Raw genomic sequence first — 21,617 nt, forward strand, 5'->3', positions numbered from 1 at the left:
CCAAAAATATCTAGACACATCAAATATATTCTATACAGTATCCTGTAAAATGTCAGTGAACTGTAGTGTAGAAATCTGCAGGGAGGCGTTGTCCACCTTGATTACAGGCACAATCTAACACCCTTACTAAAAAATAACAAAATAAAACTTCCAGTTTCTGATGGATACTGTACTGACTCCATGCCTCAGAATGGAGCTGGGAATGACGTACTTGGAGCTAGTTACTTGTACAAAACGTACCAGAGTAAGAAAGATTTGCTGGTATCTGTTAATACTAAACCCTGATACCAAAGCTAAAGGCAAGAGCAGGATTTTGATCAACAGAGGAGGTTTACTCCTGGCTTTAGGACAGTCAAGGAGAAGAGAAAGGAGACTCTTCTGGGAATGGGAAAATCAAATGTGAACCCATTTTCAAGCTCAGTCCTTTTTTCTACCAGCACCAGCAACACCTGTATTACCACAGTCCGTGATGGGCCCAACTGTTTCTTTCAGCACATAAGTACCACTTGTTGTTTCTTGCTACAAGTGGAGCTGACAGTCCCTTGAAGGCACAAAGGAGTGCATGAGCTGTGAGGAAGAACAGCAGCTATAGGAAAAGGCAAGTTTTGGAACCCAAATGAGGAAGGAGAGGGAATCACCAACCCGTGGCAGGACTCGTTCACTGTGTGTCAGCAGTCTCTTATTCAGAAGTTGCGTTCTTTGAGCTATCGAACTTGTCATCTCACGGCCCAGTTTCAACCATCAAGAAGTTATTCACATTAGTCTCCATTTTCTTCTGTTTATATTCCACCTCATGACTCCACTCCATGCCTGAACAATTCTGATCTTCTCCCTGGCCTCACACCCACACATTTCAAGTAACTGTTGACTGCTAACTTCTCAGTGACTCACTGCCTGGCCAGCCTATTCACTGTATGTTCAGCTATTTCATCTCTTAAGGCATCATTAACACATAAAAATATTTTATAAAACTCCACCAGGGCTGCTTTTAAAATAGCAGACATAAGTGATACTTGGTTTGGTTTCCTCCAGAAAGATTACAGACATGCTGTGTTTACTCAAAAGAAGTGTAAGGGCTGAAGGACTACATTCCTGTAGATGTCTGTTTGATGAAGGTTCACAGGCCTATGCCTCTTCTCCAACCTCAGCACCTTCCTCATCCTCCTTGCTATTTGTCTGAGCCTTCTGCAAAAGTCTGGGCCCCGCCAAGCCAATAACCAGGGCTCCAACTGGAGCAGTGATCAAAATAGCCAAGAAAGCTACTGTCAGTACATCCATTCCATACTTTTCCAGCTGCTCCTCCTGATGACTTCTCGCTGTATCCAGGGCAAGGGAACCTATTGCAGCCTGCAGGAAAGAAAACATTGCTGAGATGGAGCAAGTAACCTTTAGCACTGAGAGAGGGAAAAAAGGGACTAATCGTCAGTCAACATTTGACATAAATTTGACATTTTTAGTACATTCAACCCATTCGTTTCTAGCATCATAGAAAAGTAAATGTTGTATTACACCTATGAGAACAATTTTCACTTGGCTACACTTCGAATTTCCTAAGCTAATGAGTTTATCTGGGTGGTTCCCTCCTGTAAAGAACATTGCTTAGCTGCCATCTTACCCACGTTTCTGGAGGATGTGTGATTAACGAAATGGGCCAGTATATTGCATATTGCAGCTGTTAAAATGTCACACTTTGAGAAAGCGTCCTGACAGCAGTGAACTAGTAGCAGCTTCTGAAAATTTAGTTCACAAATCTCGCAATAATCCTTGCCTGTTCTATTAACTTTTGTTTGCAAGTAATGCTATTGAGGCGAAGTCTAAGTCACTTAACAATCACTGAAATAAAGGAGCAGGAATGCAGCCAGCCTGAGGCTTCTCTAGCAATATGGCTGTCAGACTACCCCTTACCAAAATGACCACAAACTGAAAACCCATTCTGAGCCTCTGGTGTGACTGCCCCTGCAGACACTCCATGTGTAAGAGGGAAACGCTTTTACTTTTGTTTTGAGAGTTCTCAGAATCTGTATGTAAAGGCAGAATAATCTGCAATAGCTGAGAAATAGTTAAACTTCCTATGATACATGTACAATTGGCTGTCATTGTTAAGAGTACAACCCAGGATGCAAGCAAAATACCTTCACATAGAAGGCTCTCCATGCACTTTTCAAGCAGACTTAGGGTGGTTTAGAATATGAACTGTCCTGCTGTTATTGAGCCTGATCCTCTCCCTGTTTACTGCTGCGCTAGTTACGAGGAGCTTTGCTAAGGACAATAGATTTAGCCTGGAATGAAAGTGATGTTGGACTGTTTACCTGGACAGTGGCTTTGGGAATCCATGCCAATGAGACAAATACTTTCTCCTTGAAATTAAACCCAGCAAAACACACCATCAGGAACGTTGCTATGATTCGCACAACTAGGGCGATGCCCAATATAGCAACACAGAGCCCTGTAACAAAGACAAACACTTCTCAATACTTTTGTACATAGGTGCCTGAGGAGAATAAGCCTCCTAAAACTGTAGCTTTACAGTGGGGTTGGGTTTTTAATTTTGGGGTTTTTTTGGGGCCAGCCGTAGTCTGCTTTGCTTTAGATTTCTTTATAGAGATTCTTTGGAAGCCCGTAATGAAAGCTAGATAATTAGTGAATGATCTTACCAACAGTTTCAGGCCTAAGAGACATAACAGATACTTCTGCTCCAATTAAACCAAAAAGAAAAGGTTGAAAGATATTCCATGCAACTGCGACGATTTTTTCTACTTCCCTCTGCAATGAAAACAAGAATAATCTGTAAATTCACAAAAATATGGCCAAGTAAACACAACATTTAATTAATCAAAGGACAAAGTGAAAATGTATCATAAAGACTGTCCAGAATTGCTCCTCCTTCTTTGACCTAATACTAAAAGATTCAAAATCAGTTGCGCACCTTTCAAAGGTCAGAGTGTGTAGCTCTGCTAGTAAATAAATGCTTGCTATCTCAAGAAGAGAAATAAAGATCACTGATGTTTGAACAGTAACAGAGCAGTTTGCAGACAGGAGGAGCAAAATAAAGCATAGTTGATTTTCAGTATTTAGGAAGACATAATTTGAACAGCTTTGCCATGAAGTTTCTGAGCCTTTGGGAACTGCATGCTTAAACGTGTTCTTCCTTTTGTATCTGAGCAGTCAGACCCTCAAAAGTTTCAGTCACGACCTAGCTCCGCTCGCACTGCACTCAGAGGCTTGTCTCCATGTGAGCAGGAGCAAAGTTAGACTGAGCAAGTCTGAAATCCCATACTACTAAAAAGCGTTGAACTTTCCAGTGTGATGTACTGTATAAGGGCAAAGCCATCTTTTCTCCTTGTGTTTGAACTTTACACCTAACAATTTTCCTAAAACAACTGCTGCCACGATAAACAGGAATCTTCCACTTATGTGACAAGGTACACATAGCATATCTAATAGCACTTTTTAAATTAAGTGTGTTCTACAATAGCAAATGAACCTTCAGGCTGGAGTGTGTGGAAAATATAAGTGCAGTGCTCTGTCACTTAATAATCAATCCAGGGCCTAGACATGTCCTGTCCTTGGTGGTCTCTCTGGGACTGATCCTGCAACATCTCTTGCTCTTCAGTCAATGGAATGGTAGATGACTGTAATACAAAAACTTCTGTAACCTTAGAGAGAACGAGGTGGAAATATACAGTCTTCTAAACATTTTTCTTTATTTGCCTCATTTCTCCTTGTTATCTCACCCTTTTCTTTTTTGGCAAAAAAAATAACCCTCTTTACAGATGTTAGCGTTATTTCAGTCTGTTCAGTGCCCATTTAACTGTTCCAGCAATAGGTACAATGTTCCTTGTTGTCTGTGGACAGTATTTGCCAAGTGACTTCCACCAGGGACAGTAGGAGGCAGTGGCCTTTGAGAAGCTCAGCAGGAAAACCTTGGTAATATATTGAGTATACAGTATGCAGACATCTGACCGTATCTGATAAAAAAGAGCTAAGGCATTTGAAGTCAAGAAGCTTCATTCACTGATCAAAAGAATTTAAACTAAGCATTTATAGACTGCATATACTCTTTTAAGGTCCTTCCTTCTGAAATGGTTTAAAAGCTTTTCCACAGAGAGCTTTATCAGTTGTAACGTCCTTAAGTAGCTAAGTCCCAAGATGAGTTTTTCTTCTATTAAAATTGGACAACAATGTAATACTTTAAATAGAAACCATGGTTTTGTTGTTTTAACAAACCTTGAGATCTTACTGAAGTCAGGGTCTAGATGGAGATAATAATGTGGACTCTGCTATATCTGATCCCCTTTCCTTTCTCTTCTTCTCCCCTTCTCCTACTGCATGTTGCAAGGCTACAGCTGTGGAGAGAAAGATGCCCTCAAAACATTAAGTGTAGATGGTATCAAGCAAGAGAGGCAGTGAGACATGCCAAGGTACAGAAATGCAGTGGGGCAGCAACAGTAAGAGGAAGCAGGCTTAGTAGCTAAGAGAAAGTGACTAAAAAGCAGCCTTTTGTATGGTTTTTGTATGGCCTTATATCACCATTTATTGTGAGCATGCTGCTCTCTGATTTATCCAGAATACACTGGCTGGGATTTGGGAAAGATGAGAGAGGATGGTTAATTACTGTTTTCCATTTCACCCCCTCAAAACGACAGGGAGCAAAACCTCAGGGTATTCAGGCCATGTGCACAACTGTATTTTGGACACCTGTTTGTAAATCTTACCATTAAGTGACTGTGTAAGGTTACAGACACTCACAGAGCTGGGACATAAAGCTTTGGATTCCCAGTCAAGTGCCTTGACAACTAAATCTCCTTTACATGGTTTAAGATGTCTAAGAAAAGCTTGTGAGCATTTCTCTATCAGTATGTTAGGCTCTGTATCGACATATATTCACATATACACACGTAACTTTCTGTCACGCTAAATGTTAAAGACTTCCAAAATAAACGTAGAATGTTTTTTTTAATCCGTACACCCCCTAAAGCTTCATAAATGCACCATTACCATTCCTGACAGAAATTCAAACTCCTGTCAGGCTGTACATTCAAAGGAGTTTTGGTATGGTATGCTTCTTTATGTAAACACTCACCTTTTCATCAGACCATCCCACACCTGCAACAAAAGCTAAGACTAATGTGCAGAGCCCTCCTGATCCAGGGAAGCCAAAGTAGATGCTGCCAAAAACAGCAAACATGGACAGCCCAAGTACAAAATATGATCTCTTCCACGCCAGAGATGCCTGCAGCCAAGGAAAGAGACAAACAAAAAAGTAAATTTCTTTTAGAAATGGAGGAAAAAGGTTACTTCTGTTAATTTTGAACATAAAAATTGCCATTAACCATTGTGAAAGAATCAAAGCTTTCAAGTGAGACTTGAACGGCTCAGTTGAGTTGAGGTTTCTTTTTTGGACATTAATTCCTAATAAATTTAAATTTTGGAAATTTAGTATTTTCTTTACTCTGCCCATCCAAAATCTTATTGCCAATAGGCTTTTTGTATCACAGGGAACATGATGCTCTATTCTAACAGCCCTGCTTCAACTCTGTGATAACAGGATTTTCTACCTGTGCGGTCAAGTACAGTTTATCCAAGAAGAGGTGAAATCCTTGCCACTAGATCTTTCTAAGGACAAGTCAAACAAATGTTTGCCAGGGGCAGTCTGATTTTATTTGATCCAGTCTCACAGCAGACGGTTATATCTCTGCCATTGTTCCCCATTTCTGTTTATCTGTTTAGCTCCTGTATCACACTTCTTATGTTACTTAATAAGAAGAAAATTTGGTCCCATTGAGGGCAATAGCTGCTTTGCAAATTGACTTCAGCAGTCCAGAACATACCTACTTTCTTCCACAATTTTCTGTTCACTTAATTGCCCCTTGATAGTAAATTCATCTATCACTTTACATCAGCTTAATTTTTATTGAAAGTAACACATTTCTAATTAGCGCTAATGATATGCCAAATCACTTAAAGCCTACAATCTGTCCACTTAACTAGCTTTTAATCTTATATAATTCTTAACTGGAAACATCTTATAGAAGTAAATGTGTCACACATCAATCTAATTGATGATTATTTTACTGTCTGAAATGGGTATCAGACCCTTTCTCCTTTGTGTGTAGACATTTCCACCACCTTCAATGTGAGCAGGATGGTGAGCTGGGTTCCACACTTTGCATCAGGAAGGACTATGAGATCATACATTGTTATTTTTGCAGTAAACAAGTAATCACCTATAAAACACGTCCTCACTTGATAGGATTTGCAATCTGGAAGCTGTTAGCGCCATACACAGCTTTCCCCAAAAACAGCTTCACATGAAGCTTGGAAATGAATAACTTAAGAACATCATCTCTTAGCAAAGAATCTCTATTTTATAAAAAGGTTTTTTTACTGGGTTTTTACCTGATCGTGGCTTGGGAAATATCGAACAAACATTCCCAGAATCCCCCCAACTGCTATGCCAACTGCAACCTCCAGCACTCCACGAAGCACATTATACAGAGTAGAACCTATTTGGCAAAAGAAAAATGGGTTCAGTAAGCTATATACAGACCCTTCACGCACAAACCACACTGTAGACCTACAATGGTGATTCCAGGACAGTGTCTGCTTTAAATTACGCGGGGGCAAAGGGGTTCAAGAGGGAACCTATGGGCCTGAAAGAACTGGATAGTGCAACTTTCTCTCTCTGAAAGCTCATGACAAGAAAGTGTGCCAGAGAAGCTAGAGAAAGAGCCACTGCGAGAACATTGCCAAACCCAGGGAAATTTGAAAGCATTATGTCAGGCATGCAGGGACCAGACTTGGCAGCTAAGGGAGCAGACAGGGAAAAACGTTCTCTGAAAGATGTTGTGACCCACAACTCAGAGCAAACAATGTTACACCAAAACTTTTGATCATGGGTAATTTCCCTCTCAATATTCAAGTCCATACATGAACTTTATAAGGAGATGTCATTAAGTTACAAACCAGTCAGTCATAACAGAGCACACATTCTTCAAAATACCGCTGTTTGTTCTGGATTTCACCACATACAGATTAACCAGCATACCGGAAGAGAAAGCCATCCCAAGGCAAGTGTTGAAGCCTGTGATAGCCAGAATGTCATCAATGCTGCCAGCTGCCATTAGCAAAGTTGGGACACCTTTCTCCACCCCATATCCCCCAGCTTGTAAAATCAGCATTGAGGGAACCACCACAGCAGGGGAGACTGCACCTAGAACAAAACTGAAAACACATAGGTTCAGCCTCTCTTAAAAAGAAAGCACTGAACTAAAAAACTTCAAAATGTTCTGACCCCAATTCTTTTAAAGTATAAACAAACAGACCTTTACATAAGGTATTTTCCTTACCTTTCCCTGCTAATTACAAGCAGGGATATTTCTATGCAGATTTGCAACCAGCTTTTACTTCCTGTCCAACTCAATAGTATTAAAAGTAAAGGGCTCCACAAACTAAGACTTGAGTCTACGCTGCAGGCCAGTTATGCTCCCTGATATATACCTTGATTGTCCCATTTAGGAACCTGGTCTAGACATGCTTATGACTCAGTAGCCCAGTTCCTTCTCATAAAAATCAGTGTGTGGCACAGGAGGAGAAGTTCATCCATCTTGCTCCAGTATATGGGTCCAGACCAAGTCTACCAGTTTAGATGATAGAATTAGATGGAAAAGGTTTCCTTTTCAAGGATAATACTCCAGAATATAACATGCCGTATCCTTATCTTTGACTTGTGACAGGAAGACTGTCCTACATGCATGTCTCTACGAGGAAATTCTAAATTCCAGCATGAAGATTCTCCAAACTGTGGTATCATTTTCTGTCCCTAAACCCCCCCTGTGTTGTGGTTAAAGGCTCAGGGATTGCACCATCCTTCTTCCTTCAAGTGCTCAGATCACAAACACAGAAGAGTAATGATGCAAGTACTCCTCCACAGCCTGGAAATGTGACCTTTAAATTAGCCACAGAGCCAGTCATGAATGGTAAGCAAACAACCACAGGGGCTAAGCACAGCTTCCTAACTGGCATTAAACTGAGGTCTCTGCTTGGCACAGAGAACTAACTGCACTTGGATCATTTAACTGTAGCATGAAAACAGGCACCTTTGTCATACAGGAGAAAAGAGAGTACGTTACCCTAATATGAATCCCCATTGCCACGGCAAATGCATGAACAAGTAGGCAAGAACAGCAGCTGTGCATGTTTCTGAGATGCAAGGTCCAAAAGCAAGCCGTAAACAGACTGCTTTGAGCTTCTTAAGAGCCTGCAATATACAAGCACATTCAGACATTAGTATCAGTACCCTTGGCTTTATAGAGAGGAAATACATTTACGATCTGATATGGTTTATTAAAAGAATCCCCTCTGAGCTGCAGTACAGGATGTGGCAGCTTTATGTGGCCTAAGCCAGAGATAGGCTCAAGCACAACTGGATTTGGATATAAAATTCCAAGTGTGGCAGTGAAACCTACTGAATCTACGTTCGATGAGGTTCCTGCATGTCACAGAAAGGAATGGCAGAAAATTCTGTTTGGCTTCTTGTGCAGAGCAAACTAAATGTGAGAGGCTGGACTAGCTGGGATCCATTTGAAAAGTGCATCCTCCCCCCCCCGCCAAAAAGTGCACAGCTGACTTACCCACAGTTACTTGAGGTCATTTGCTCCATCCACAAAACATTTTGCTATAATCCCACAAGTTGCACGAGCACCCCCCAAAAATTATCCCAAAATCCATGAACACATAATGAAAAGCTGTAGAACTACATAAACTTGGCACAAGGAGCCAAGCATCGCTTTCAACTGTCTCTCACTTGATATCCAGAGCAGATTAAGTTCCATTTGGCTCAGCAACTTCTATTCAAAAATTTCTCTAAAGCAGAGTATTTACTTGTAACAGCTGCCTTTAATAGTCACAAACATGACTCTGCTAGGACAGGTGCCTAATTTTGACATGGGGGAAAAAAAAAAAAAAAATCAATGAGTTGCACTGTTTACCAGCACAGTTTATCCCAGCATAATTAGGGCTGAGAATCACCAGAGCAATTGACATCTTTGTCTTCACAGCTTCAATTACACGAGGAACAATTGTAACTGCAACAAAACATTGCTACATACAGAGTCCAAAAGACAGTTTCGATTGCCACATGGGAGAAAAATGAGTCAAAGATGAAGTTCCCTTGGCAAAAATAGTTGTCACGGAACAGAAGGAAAAGCAATCTCACAGAACTGGGCATCCAAGCTGTGTGTAACAACACACAGTCCGTGCTCATACAAGCTTCAATGTCTTGGAAAAAATGATGATCGTAATCTAGAAAACCAGGCATTTTTCAAGAATGACAAAACCCTATTTTCCTAAATATCTGAAGCATTGGCAACCCCCCAGTTTTTCTTGGTTAAGAAAAATCAGTTTAGTTGTTCTGAACTAGCTATTAGTTAACATAGTCAACATAGCTGGTTGTTATGAACTAGCTATACTTGACTGTCCTGGTTTCGGCTCCTCTGCTGGGGTTAAACCACAACACTTGACCTAAGTTTTGTATCAACTTTAAGCAGTCCCTTAAACTCAAATAGATAGGGGCCAATATGGTACAGCTTTATTTCAGCCAGCTGATTTTGATCAAGCAAAATCTTGCCTTCATTAATTTATGGAACATCACGTTTCATAGTGTGCAGAGGAAGACTATTTTTTTGTTCATAGGAGCGTTATGGGCTTCATTGTGATGTGAAGCATTGTTTCTGTAGTGCAGCAGGACTCATCTTTGCAACCAATATATTTGCATAAAAATGGCAAGAATCAATAAAAAGAAAAGAAAAAAGTAAAAAAGACACACAGATTTGGATTTTTTGGTTGGTTGGGTTTTTTTGATTTGTGTCAACACAAGCAACGTTCTCTTTCAAGGATTGGGGATCCCTTCCATTACTTGTTTTAGTTTGTCAGTGTAAACTGACAGGGAGTTTGTTAGGGAGTGTAAACTCTTCCTGACAGACCATGATGGAGCACATGTCCTCAAGATGTTCTGCTCACAAAATTCAGGAAATTTCTTTAAGGCAAGGGGGAAATTAGTCATAAAATCAGTTTTCTTCAGGTATTTTTTGGATTGCTTGCCAAGTCTACAAATCCAACTGCCAATATTAACATACATGTGACTATACAATAGAAACTATGCTTTCTGTACTGATCTAATTTGCAGATCCTCTAAGACTGAACAGTTCAATATTTTTAACAGAACCAATTATTCTTTTTTTTTGAGTGCTGTTGTATACTTTGCCTCACAAAAATGGCTGGTGCCATACCTTTGGATCCAGGCCGAGTCCTGCTCGGGTCAAGATAATTGAAAGAGCAATATTCCTCAGTGCTGCAGACCAGCGTATGTTTATCTGGACGATGTCACTAATGTACGGGGTATTTCGGATTAGGAAACCAGCAAGTAGCATCCCTTAAATGAAAGCAAATAAGCTCCTGTCAAATTATTTGTTTTTCTTGCACAAGAAAAGCTTGCATAGCATTCTTAAAAATAGACACCATATTATGTATTTATGAGAGGCAAAGAAACAATTGATGTTCTGAATTATTAGCCGTGTTTTAACAATGGGGACTAAGGCATGGAAAGAGAGAGACATGTTTAAAGCAATGAAAGTGGCCTAAGAACACACCAGGTCACCAATGAATAAATCCGCAGGATGCTAACACATAGCTTTAGTGCGAGTCAACAGAATTCAGCTTTGTTCACCAGGTGCAGGTCATACTTACCATAAGCAAAGACACCTCTGCATCCTTAAAGATATTTTTCTTGTTAGCTTGTTTTAACATGAAAAGAGGAAGATTGTCTAATATTGCGTATTTATCTCAGAAGTTGGAAATTGTTAAATATCCTCTTAGGTGTAAGAAACGCAAGTATCACAAGAACCATAATGCTGAGTTCATTGGGAAATATAATCCAAAACAGCTAATCATGGACTAACTTAGACATTTTAAAATGCTCTGGCAATAAGACTCATGCAAAGAGTGGAAAAAAAGCGGGAAAAAAATCAGGAACTTGGTCTTATCCTCTATTTGAGCTACTTGCAAGATCCAACCTTTTGCAAATATTAGAAAAAACTGTCTAACCAGAGACTTCCGGCAAAGCTATCGGAACTAGTTCTGGAGGATACAGAAAAGTACAGGAATGGTTGACTTTAAATATAGATCTGCAGAGATTCATTGTAGGTCCTGCTGATTCAAAGATACATTTTTGTGGCATAATTTTGTATTAGCCACGTTAAGAAACCGGAAAGCAAAAAAGACAAAAAGTAAACAAACACCGTGCTCAGGTTGGTCCCAGCTTGGTGTGAGCCTTGGCTGTGGACTTGATTTATCCTGGAACACACTAAACTTTCAGAAATTGTTCTTCCCACCACCTCCCGGAAAAAAACAGTGGCATAATTAATCTGCAGTACCTCATGACAATTATATCAGGCTAGCATAATGATCACATGCTCTTTGCAATGTTTGCGTGAGGTCCCAGTCACTGGTGCTACCCTGATCTAGAAATCTACTTAACAAAGCAAAAAAACTCCACCTCAAAGGAGATCTTCACTGTTCTGCTCCATGTTGCCTGCTGCAGAAACCTCTCTGCAATGTGTACCTAAAATATACTATGTGCCTGTTCCAGTAGCAATTTCACTTCTTTTTTCCTGAGACGGAGGCTCACTATAAGGTGGTTAAGTGCTCAGCCAGCCACATTACACTTAACTGCACCTAGTACAAGTGGATTAAAGGCATGTAAGAGTACAAGATTTGTATTTTTAGTGTAAAAAAGAATATTCAAAGACATTGTCTATCTCTTCTTCTGCCTCATAGATTTCTCCAATTTTCCTGAAAGACTGGGGATCTGAACTATGTCCTAAGCAACTCAACAGACATGTGCTGTCATGCTTACATTTCTGTTGTTCAGTATTACCTGTCTGACAAGCAGTTTCATGCTCAACTCATAACTTTTAGGTACAGATGTAATTAAAAAAAAGCAGAATCCAAATGGTCAGAAACTTTTTTTTTTAAGGGGGAGGGTTTACTTAGAAAGGGCAGACTCCCTGTGTGTTACATTCTGTATTCATATTATTGCAGGCATGCATGCTGTATGCAAAACTTCCCTCCCTCTCATTTGAATTTTTTCTTGCTTGTGAAACTAAGCGGTGCAAGAACGCGCATGCTGCCTGGACAGAGCCGTATATGAAGCTGTCTAGCCCTTCTGTAAGCAGTGCTACCGTGTGAGGCACACCACCAGCTATGCAGGTTACCAAATCACATCCACGCACTACAGGCAGATATTTGTAGCCCGCTCTGCCATGAAGTTTTACTGTCTGTCAACAGCTTCACTCATTTATGCACTAAGCGTAGTAAGGGGGCAGTATACAGCTGGTGACAAGAACCTGGAGCGTCATTTTTCAGCCTCGTTGACGTCACAGCACTTCACAATATTGTACTGATCTAACCAAAACCTCCTCTAGGAAGGAAGACTGAAAAGGTTCTGATGATGGCAGAATTAACATCATATTCATCTCCCATTTCTATTTTGCATTTTTATGTAAAATAAAATAAGATGTTGATATGCAAAACAATGTTATGATTGATTCCAAATAACCCTCTTCAGAAGAATTATTCCGTGTGATGAATTTATTTTCTCAGGTTTCAGTTATCTTGAGATAAAGGAATGAGAAGAAATAAATTGCTTTAGATCACCAGTAGTAGGGAATTCCTGTAGTGTTTTCTTCAGAAAACATTTTCATTGTGCAAGATACACGTGAAACAGCTCAGCAATAATTTCCTTATGAATTGATTATTCTACTGTAACAGGAGGACTAGATTAAGACTCCTGTTTGGTGATATTAAACCAAATTTTAAGTAACTGTGACAGAGGGGACTGAAGGACAATAACCTTGGAATCTGTAGGTATACAGTTCTCTGGCCCCCAAACAATTAAGAGGAGAGCCTTAGTAACATACAGGCAATTTCACTTGAGCCAGTTTGGGGAATTTTGCACCTTCTCGGAGAGGACCAGATAAAAGTCACTTGGAAAAGCTACATATTTTGAGCGTGACGCAGTTTGTTTGTTCCCAAGCCAAACATACCTAGCATGCAGATACTACTTGACAGTTTAAACAACACAAGTACGCAAGAAGAAAAGAAGGAAGGATATCTTACCCAGAAGAGCAGGGAGAGGGGGTAGTGTTCGTATTTTAATGAATCCAAAAATTTTACCTCCAATGACGGCAAAAAAATAAAGAAACAGAATTCCAAACAGATTTCCACCTGGGAGACACTCAGTCCCAGCGATGGACCAAACCACAGCCCAAACCAGGACCACGATTGCAACTGGAACAAAACAAGAAATATTCATATTTAATCCTCTCTCAGGGACATCTTTGTTTGCTATTAGATCACATTTGTTTTTCTACTAATGAAAAAGGTACCATGACTTTCAGAAATAAAATAACTTACCTTAAAAATTAGTTTAATCATAACAATATGTTTAATCTTTGATGCTCCCTAAACTGACGTTCTGATTTTATAGATGCTAAGATACTTTAAAAAAATGGTAACAGGAACATCATTAGGGACCAAAAAGAACTGAGTGAGCCTTGGGCCACTGTGGAAAGCACTTAACAGGTCCCAAACTGAAAGCAAAGACTTTCACTAACTTATCTTGCATTTGCTTATCTTCCTTCAGCTACTTCAGAACTGCAGTAAGAACCTGCTGCTGTACAGCCTGGCATATCTTCAAGCTAATGACTGCAGCTCCAGTCTAATTTTTAAAAGAATTTAAGTATCATTTTTTGGCTGGATGTGCTTGTGCAATACATTGCTATCCCTAGGAAAAAAAATCTGAAGAAGGTCATGTCTCTGGACAGCCTGAAGTAGTACAGATACTTCCCTTGATACAAGCAATCAAAGAGGGATAATACACAGGGCAAAAAAAATTTCCTGAAAAATATTGAGAACATTAAGTGAAAATATTATAAAATATGTGAAAATGTTATGCTCTTTCCAGGTTCCCAAATCTGTTCCTACAGTTATCCAACAAGAACAGGCATGTATAGATATAAAAGCAGAAGACTGAAGGAGAGGAAAAAATATGTTGAATAAATCCCTCTTCTCATAATCATAAGAAAATGTATTGCATTTTCAGATTGGATTTTTCTTAATCTTATTCGAGGGTGACAGGTGGCAAAGGGCAGACCAGTAGATTTCCAAACATAAAAGCCTAAGAATCCCAAGTAGGAGAGAACGGAGGCTGTGGAAGCAGTCAAAGCCACAGGAAGTGTCTTTTGTTAGGAAAAGTCTGAAATAACTGGTTAGCCAGGCATTCTCTTCCATGAGCCTTCAGTATACGGCAAATCTTAAACAAAATGGGTCAGTTTGCCTTGTAGTTAGGATTCTAGGCTTTGCAAGCCTAGAGTATTAAGGAACAAAAGAAGGTATCACTGCAAAGTCTCATATTTGTTGCCTTAATTCAACAAAAAGCCATCCAGTGTGCCAAAAATACCGCTATGTTTATAATCATCTTAATGCTCTCACACCAAAATGAACTATCAAGATGAGAATTAGGAGGTCTTTCTTCTGATGAAAACAATTTGCAATGCAAAAACTTATCTACCATGTTAAACACAGCAGAGAGGATGAACAAAACCTGTACATTCAACTCTTTGTTTCACCTTTTTTTTTTTTCCTGCTAAAACATCGACACAAAAGTGTGATATGTAAAACATAGCTATTTTCCTTCATTATTTTCAAGGACAATGGACAGATATCATCACATCCAGAGAAACGAGTACTTCGTTTACCGTTTCTCATTTTAATTAAACTCTGTCTTTCTTACATACCATTTGTCACTGTTCGGGCCAGTAAACCCTGAGGAGGACAAGTAAATATTTGCCTCCATGTTCTTGCAGGTATTGAAGACCCTTCTATCGGTACCGGAGGTTGCTGAGGGCAATGATTCAAGAGAGCAGTTTCTTCTGTTTGTATATTCCCATCAGTACCTTTGGCATCTACTGTTGGTCCCTCCTGAATGAAAACAATGAGACACTCTCAGAAGCGGCACTGTATACATTTGAAGTAGTGTACGAGACCTGAAATCAGCTGTGATGCACTAGATCCACGCTGTCTACAGATGACTACATTAACTAAACAATCGCGGTAGGAATGGTCCAGCTTTGTAGTATATTTGGGATTTTTGGTTCTGTGTGTGTTTTTGCATGGCACAAAGAACTGCATATGAGAGACTGCGGGAGGTTTGCCTTTTTATCTGCAACTGACAGGACTCCTGTCCCAATACAAATAGCACCTGTTCAGCAACAATATCAGCACATTTGATGAAGAAACAATAATAACAGGCCAGGTTCAGCTTGTCTTCTATACAAGTTAAATATTTATTAATACTTTCTACAATTTGATGAGGTTCTGCTTCCAGACTGGATTTCACAATACAGTTAACAGCATCATTCCAGTGAGACAGTGTCTTTAATATAACTCCTAAATAACTTCTGTTGCAAAGCCTTGAACCAAAATAACAAAACCTACTTATGATTAGACAAAGAGGAAAGAAACAGAACAGCTGGCCACTGCAAGCATTACTCACATGATCCATTGCTGGAAGGCTCAAGCTGGTAAGTCAAGGTAGAGATGGAGAAATACTACCCTGGGAGTTATTTCCTTGAAGAATGGTTCCTTGAAGCTGTTCTCTTATACAGATTCATCTACTTATCCATATTCATAGCCAAAGCACTTTTTGACCATTTTTGGATATGTCTCTCACTTCATTTTAGGGTCCTTATTTTTGACAAGTTAATCATCTACCTTCCCGTATGATTATTCACCTTCATGTCAGCTCGTTGTCATAGCATGGACATGGAATTCTTGCCTATACTGTGGTTTGGCCCTCCTCCAGTAATAGTTCCACATTTCCGATTATTTTTCTGTCTCATCTCTCTCTCTAGAGATATATATATATATGTATATATATATCCCTTACTCAGAGTCACAGTTGGAACACAAATCTTGTGAGCTTTTGGCATGGAGTTACTTGTTTATCTACCCTGTGATTCTGTGATCAGCAGCTACCCGTGTGTATAAAGATATGCCGTACAGTACTTATCTTTACAGTCAATACTATGTTTACTTTGAAGTACCTTTTATGTCAAGAATTTTATTCTTACTTGCATTTACTGCAAATCTTTTTTAAAGCCATAGAAGTTTCCAATAACACTGGAAATATGCATATAGAAGTTTAAAACTGTGGGGTTGTTTATTTTTATTAGATAAGAAAAGGAAGACATGCACGAACAACTTTCAGCGAGTGGACTGATAGGCACAATTTGAAAGCAAAGAAGCAATCTGAAGTCCACGTAATTCTCTTCCATAGCTGATTGTAAAGCGTACACTGATGCATTTTCCACTTCAAGCTGAAACTGCAACGACTGATTTCCAGCAATCCAACATACCACAGACTTTTAAAAACTGAACATTTGTTAATTGCAAGAAATTCCCCCGAGAAGATTTCTCTTTGTATTCCCTTCAGATGTAAAGATTTTAACAGATGTAGGAAATAAAAGGAAAGGAAAACAAGGGTTCCCTCTGACTAAAATTGTACTTTGAGATCCTAATTAATTACCTCACTTTGCTCATGCATGGGAATCATGCCATTTCTCTTACATACTGATGGCTCAGAATCTTCATTGTCATTTACAGTACCCTCCTTTACCATTGTTGCATACCTAAGGAAAGCAGTAATGATAGAAAAATTAGAGAGAACCAAATAATACTATTTTCCAGATAGAAGACTTCTTAGTGATGTTGTCTCCTTCCCCACAGATCAGGTGAAAAAATCCTCAGACCCCAATATGGAATTTAATGGTTTTTGCATGCCTGTGTATGCTGTACATAAGAACAAGAGACAGAAACTAACAGAAGAACAGTATTAAGCTTACAAAGTCAAGCACTAAAAAAAATAAAATTAAAAAAATCTGAGTTAGAATCACGGTGATCTGTGCTAACCTGTTATTTCCTCCTTAAAAGTATGGCTGTAATATATGTATCTGTATCTATTTGTGCCTCCTATCAGCACAAGATAAAGGTTATTTGCTGTCAAAACCACTTACCAGGACCATTAGTTCTGAAAGTGTCACAGGCCCTGTGTGCACGGCAGTGCGAGTGACCATTTCATAAAGCTAAGAACAACGACTATAGTTTCTAAAGCATACACGAGGGGCCACTTTTTCCCTAACTTAAACCTGACCAGATCCAGCTTGATTTTCAGGGGAATTTTCAAGAACATGATTCTGTTAGACACCACTATTCACAAACACATTGACTGAATATCTAAGGGACAGAAGATGCCTATCTGAATAAAGATCAGGACTATGCACAACTTGAACTCTATATTCAGGTGAGGCTGATAAAACATGGCTCATGTTTACTGCTTATATCCCATGGAAATACTTCTCAGAGTGAGAAATAAGGTTCAGGTTGTTTGTGGGTAATTGTCATTGTATTTACTCAGTCTAACTGGTCCACTTCTTGTCCCATAGATGCTAACAAGAGATATAGCAGTGTACTGTTGTGTATGTCAGAATTTTTTTTGTGCCAACATTTACTGTAGTTTCACAACTCTGAGCCAGCAAGAGTCGCATGCACATATCTGAAGACAAGGTTTGCTAGTGTTTTTCTCTGTTACATCAAAGGTGTGCATATATTCTCCACCAACTACATTTCAGTGCTAACAGCATTTTCTTGAAGTCTTCTACATTGCTCTGGCCATCTAAAACACCACTCAAGTTAAGCCAGAACTTTTAAGCTGAGAAATTCCTTCCTTGCTAAATTGCTGGAAGCAAGTCAGAGAGCTGATTCTCACAATTATCAAGCCTTCAGTTTGTAATGATATGTTTGCTATTTGGGAAAGATTGATGCCATGAACAAAGACAGGGGCTATTGTAACACCTGAGTGGTTTTGTTTGAGCTGTTCTGATATGAAACTGGCTTGAGACATGGCCAAGGCATAGAGGAAGAATACAGAGCCATAGACAAACACTTTCAATGTGTTCTAAGGTAATAGTTTTGCTTTCTTTCCTTTTTAAATGTAAAGTGTTAATTTACTCAAATTCCAGTACTTTTCTATATTTTTAATTACTACTTGTGTAACTAAATAGGTGTGGTCTCAAAGTTTTTTAATGAAATAAGTGATACTTTTGGTTTTTTTCATAGGATTGTTCATCCTTTCATTGGGGCTGGGAACCCGCAAATGTCAGTCTACTAACTGGCATAGAATAGAAATTATCAGCAACCTACCAGCGCCTCCCTCCTTCCCTTCACCAACCACTTCCCCAGGGTATACGTACTTAAGGGTATATGTACTTAATTTTGTAATTCTGAAAGGGGTGCATGTGGGTAAGAGACAGAAGGATATTGCTCTCCATCCAGCTTTGCATGGGCAACATCCCAGTTCTTGGGGTCATGCAGTTGTTGACAAGAAATACGTGTCAACTCAGCTCCTGAATGCATTGTTCACAGTAGCGTATAGGAGAGAAAAGATTGACTAAGCAAGGAGATTGGATGTTCTGCTTAGCAGGAATGGTTTCAAGGTGTGAATGAGGAGGCTGATAGTAGATGTGCTGTCCTTATCTGTTTTGTGACAGGTCTTCACCCTGTCAGGTTCTTGATACTGCTACTTCCAAGCAACAGCCAGTTGGATTGAGACCAAAGTGAGTAGTTAGTTTACTCACACCAGGGTGGGGTTTTTGGGGTTCATGGTATCTGTCTGTTTGTTTTTTGGGGTTGGTTTGGTTTTTTTTTTTGTGGGTTTGTTTTGTATTTTAAACTTCACCCCCTATACAAACAAAATCAGCGATTGAGAAATCATAAAGCAGAATTCATACCACAGGGTTAAGGCCTGTACCATGGAAACCTTATTTCAGTACCTCCCTGTAAAAATATACTTTCCCTATTTTGAAACAATAAAGGTTTTTATTATAGGTTTTTATTAGATCCTCTCATTTTACTTGTTTTTAGTTGGTAGGGAGGAAGAAAGAGAGGGAGAGCCGAACTGAAGAGATGACTGACAGGGGCAGCATGTGCATGCCTATATTATTAGCTCGATTGCTCTGGTGACTGTCAACATTCTGCTATGCGCACACACAGTACAGAAAGGAATACAAGTAAAATCCCACAACCACCGCCGGAGCAACTAACATTCAGAAAAACAAACAAACAAACAAACAAACAAACAAATAACCCCCCAACCCAAACAACGCGTCTTCATCCACAAAAAGACCTAAGTAAAGCCTGATGCAACCTTCCTCTCCTCCTCCCTCAGCAGCTTCCTGCCTGCAAAGCCAGCTAACAGTCCCCCGATGTTATGTCTCCTGCCGCCTCCAGCCGCAGGGGAGGGAGATACAAGGAGACAGAGGGGCAGAAGACTTACCTGGGGGATGGCAGGGATCAGAGGGAAGGAACCGCTCCCTGTGCAGCCTCTCTCGCACGGCCAGACCCTCAGCACGGAGACGGGGAGGTGATCATCCGCTCCCGGCAAGCAGCAGCAGCAGCTTTGTGACAGCTTTGGCTCCTCCTTCCCTGCTGTTGCTGCTAGTGCCGCAGTCCCTCCTCCAAAGCCAGAGCTTCACTAGACCAGCAGCAAAAACCTCAGTCTGGAGCTTGGGGAGACCGAAAGGCTTTCCCGTATGCCGTCGTGTCTCTTGGCACTGTGACTAGGTCACTGCCAGGCAGGCGGCAGGAGGGTGGACGGGTGAGGGGTGGCTATGATCTGAGCTGTCAAAGAGGTGTCAGGTTGGTTTGAGCAATGGACCGGCCCTGAGCCCGCGGCATCCAGGAGGACGAGGGATGAGAAGAAAGTAGATTTTTGTGTTTCACATAGCCAGCTCTCTGCTTCCCATGTCATTTCATTGCAACCTGTACACATTAAAAAGGTTGCTTTCCCTTGCTGCCTTTCTCCCATGGCTGTGGGAAGAGACATGGGGAAGTGTCGTGGTTTAACCCCAGCCAGCAGCTAAGCACCACGCAGCCGCTCCCTCCCTCCCACCCCCCACCCCCACTCCCAGTGGGATGGGGAGGAGAACCGGGAAAGAAGGTAGAACTCGTGGGTTGAGATAAGAACAGTTTAATAACTAAAGTAAAATATAATACTAACAATAATAATAATAATAAAATATAATAATAATAATAGTAATGAAAAGGAATATAACAAAAAAGAGGGGAAAAAAAGGAAAAAAACCAGTGATGCACAATGCAATTGCTCACCACCCACTGACTGATGCCCCAGCAGCAATCCACCCCTCCCGGCCAACTCCCCTCCGTATATATATTGGGCATGACGTTCTATGGTATGGAATACTCCTTTGGCTAGTTTGGGTCAGCTGTTCTGGCCATGCTCCCTCCCAGCTTCTTGCACACCTGCTTGCTGGCAGAGCATGGGAAACTGAAAAGTCCTTGGCTTAAGATAAGCGCTACTTAGCAACAACTAAAACATCAGCGCGTTATCAACTTTATTCTCACACTAAATCCAAAACACAGCACTGTACCAGCTACTAAGAAGAAAATTAACTCTATCCCAGCTGAAACCAGGACAGGAAGCTGCACACAATCCTCTTACTCAGACTGCGGCACTGCAGTTGGAGGTTAGGTGCAAAGAAAGGGTAAGGATCTCTAGATGATTCTGCTCTGGGTGCATGCAGAAGAATTGCATTGGGGCAGGCAGGAGAGTAAAAAAAAAAACAAAACAAAAAAACGAACTTGCATATTTGTGGTGTTCCCATCAAGACATTTCTACTTCTTAAAAAAGAATCAAGTGTGTGCACCTCATCTGTAAGCGCACATGAGGAAATGAGACAAACCTCTCAACCTCATTTTGCAAGCTACGCTGGGTGCATGTGAAAGCAGATTCAAATGCAACATGTTGCTACTTTGCTACTAGTAGCATTACACAGAATTAAGCTGACTACAAATCTGAGAGAAAAAAGCACTGTTTTTTGATCAGATTAAATTTTCCAGAAGGATTCTGAATCAGGGAATTCTCTTCCCCCATCCCCAACAAGAGAAAAGTTTGACCTAGAATCTGAAAAGTCAAAAATCTCCTCTTTATTATCTATATTATCACTGGGGTGGAAGGAAAACAGAATTACCCAGTTCCATTAAAAACAGACCAGGGAATTAAGAGGTCACAAGAGCATTAAGAAGCACTCTCCTTTAATAATTCCAGCAAGTCTGCTGGAAAACCTCTAGACATTGGAACACATTTCAGAGTTGTAGCTGTTAACACACCCATGAAAAGCATTGCTAATAAGGCAAGAGACAGTAATTTCTGCTGATTTTTTTTTTTTCTGGTCCACCAGCGTCTTGGACTACCACTGAAAAAATCTGTATCTCTGTGCTTGTAGTGCAATGTAAAAAGCAGATGGTATCTCCTTTTCTTGCATGAGTGCTTTGACAGAAAAGCCATTTCTGAGTAGCATCTGTATATTACAATCACCAGTGAGTGAAGAAATGTTAACTAATAAAGTTCAATATGCAATAAGTATAATGAATTTTCTCTCAGATTCTTAATTATATTTTCAGAATACACAGTGCAAGTTTCC

The 21,617-nt window shown here is 40.1% G+C and overlaps 1 protein-coding gene across 1 annotated transcript; it reads right to left on the bottom strand.

The window, feature by feature from the left end:
* Positions 1 to 497: 497 nt before the first annotated feature.
* LOC127015666 (sodium/hydrogen exchanger 9B2-like) lies at positions 498 to 19,503 on the bottom strand. Its single transcript, XM_050895750.1, has 12 exons — positions 19,451 to 19,503; positions 16,646 to 16,748; positions 14,856 to 15,039; positions 13,177 to 13,347; positions 10,290 to 10,432; positions 8,133 to 8,260; positions 7,049 to 7,224; positions 6,400 to 6,506; positions 5,084 to 5,233; positions 2,655 to 2,763; positions 2,310 to 2,446; positions 498 to 1,347 (listed from the first exon to the last, which is right to left on the bottom strand). Exons 2-12 carry the CDS (start codon positions 16,736 to 16,738, stop codon positions 1,126 to 1,128), a joined length of 1,620 nt encoding a protein of 539 aa, XP_050751707.1. The 5' UTR covers positions 16,739 to 16,748; positions 19,451 to 19,503; the 3' UTR covers positions 498 to 1,125.
* Between the last annotated feature and the right edge of the window lie 2,114 nt (positions 19,504 to 21,617).

This window comes from Gymnogyps californianus, chromosome 4 (assembly GCF_018139145.2).
Source record: "Gymnogyps californianus isolate 813 chromosome 4, ASM1813914v2, whole genome shotgun sequence".
Lineage (NCBI taxonomy): Eukaryota > Metazoa > Chordata > Aves > Accipitriformes > Cathartidae > Gymnogyps > Gymnogyps californianus.

What these genes read in the sequence shown, in the direction of transcription:
- LOC127015666 (XM_050895750.1), bottom strand. Translation starts at nt 16,738, where the DNA reads ATGGTAAAGGAGGGTACTGTAAATGACAATGAAGATTCTGAGCCATCA. An exon ending in TGGGATGGTCTGATGAAAAG is followed by an intron (nt 2,764 to 5,083) that starts GTGAGTGTTTAC and finishes TTTTCATTGCAG; the next exon opens with AGGGAAGTAGAAAAAATCGT. An exon ending in TCTTAGGCCTGAAACTGTTG is followed by an intron (nt 2,447 to 2,654) that starts GTAAGATCATTC and finishes TCTTTGTTACAG; the next exon opens with GGCTCTGTGTTGCTATATTG.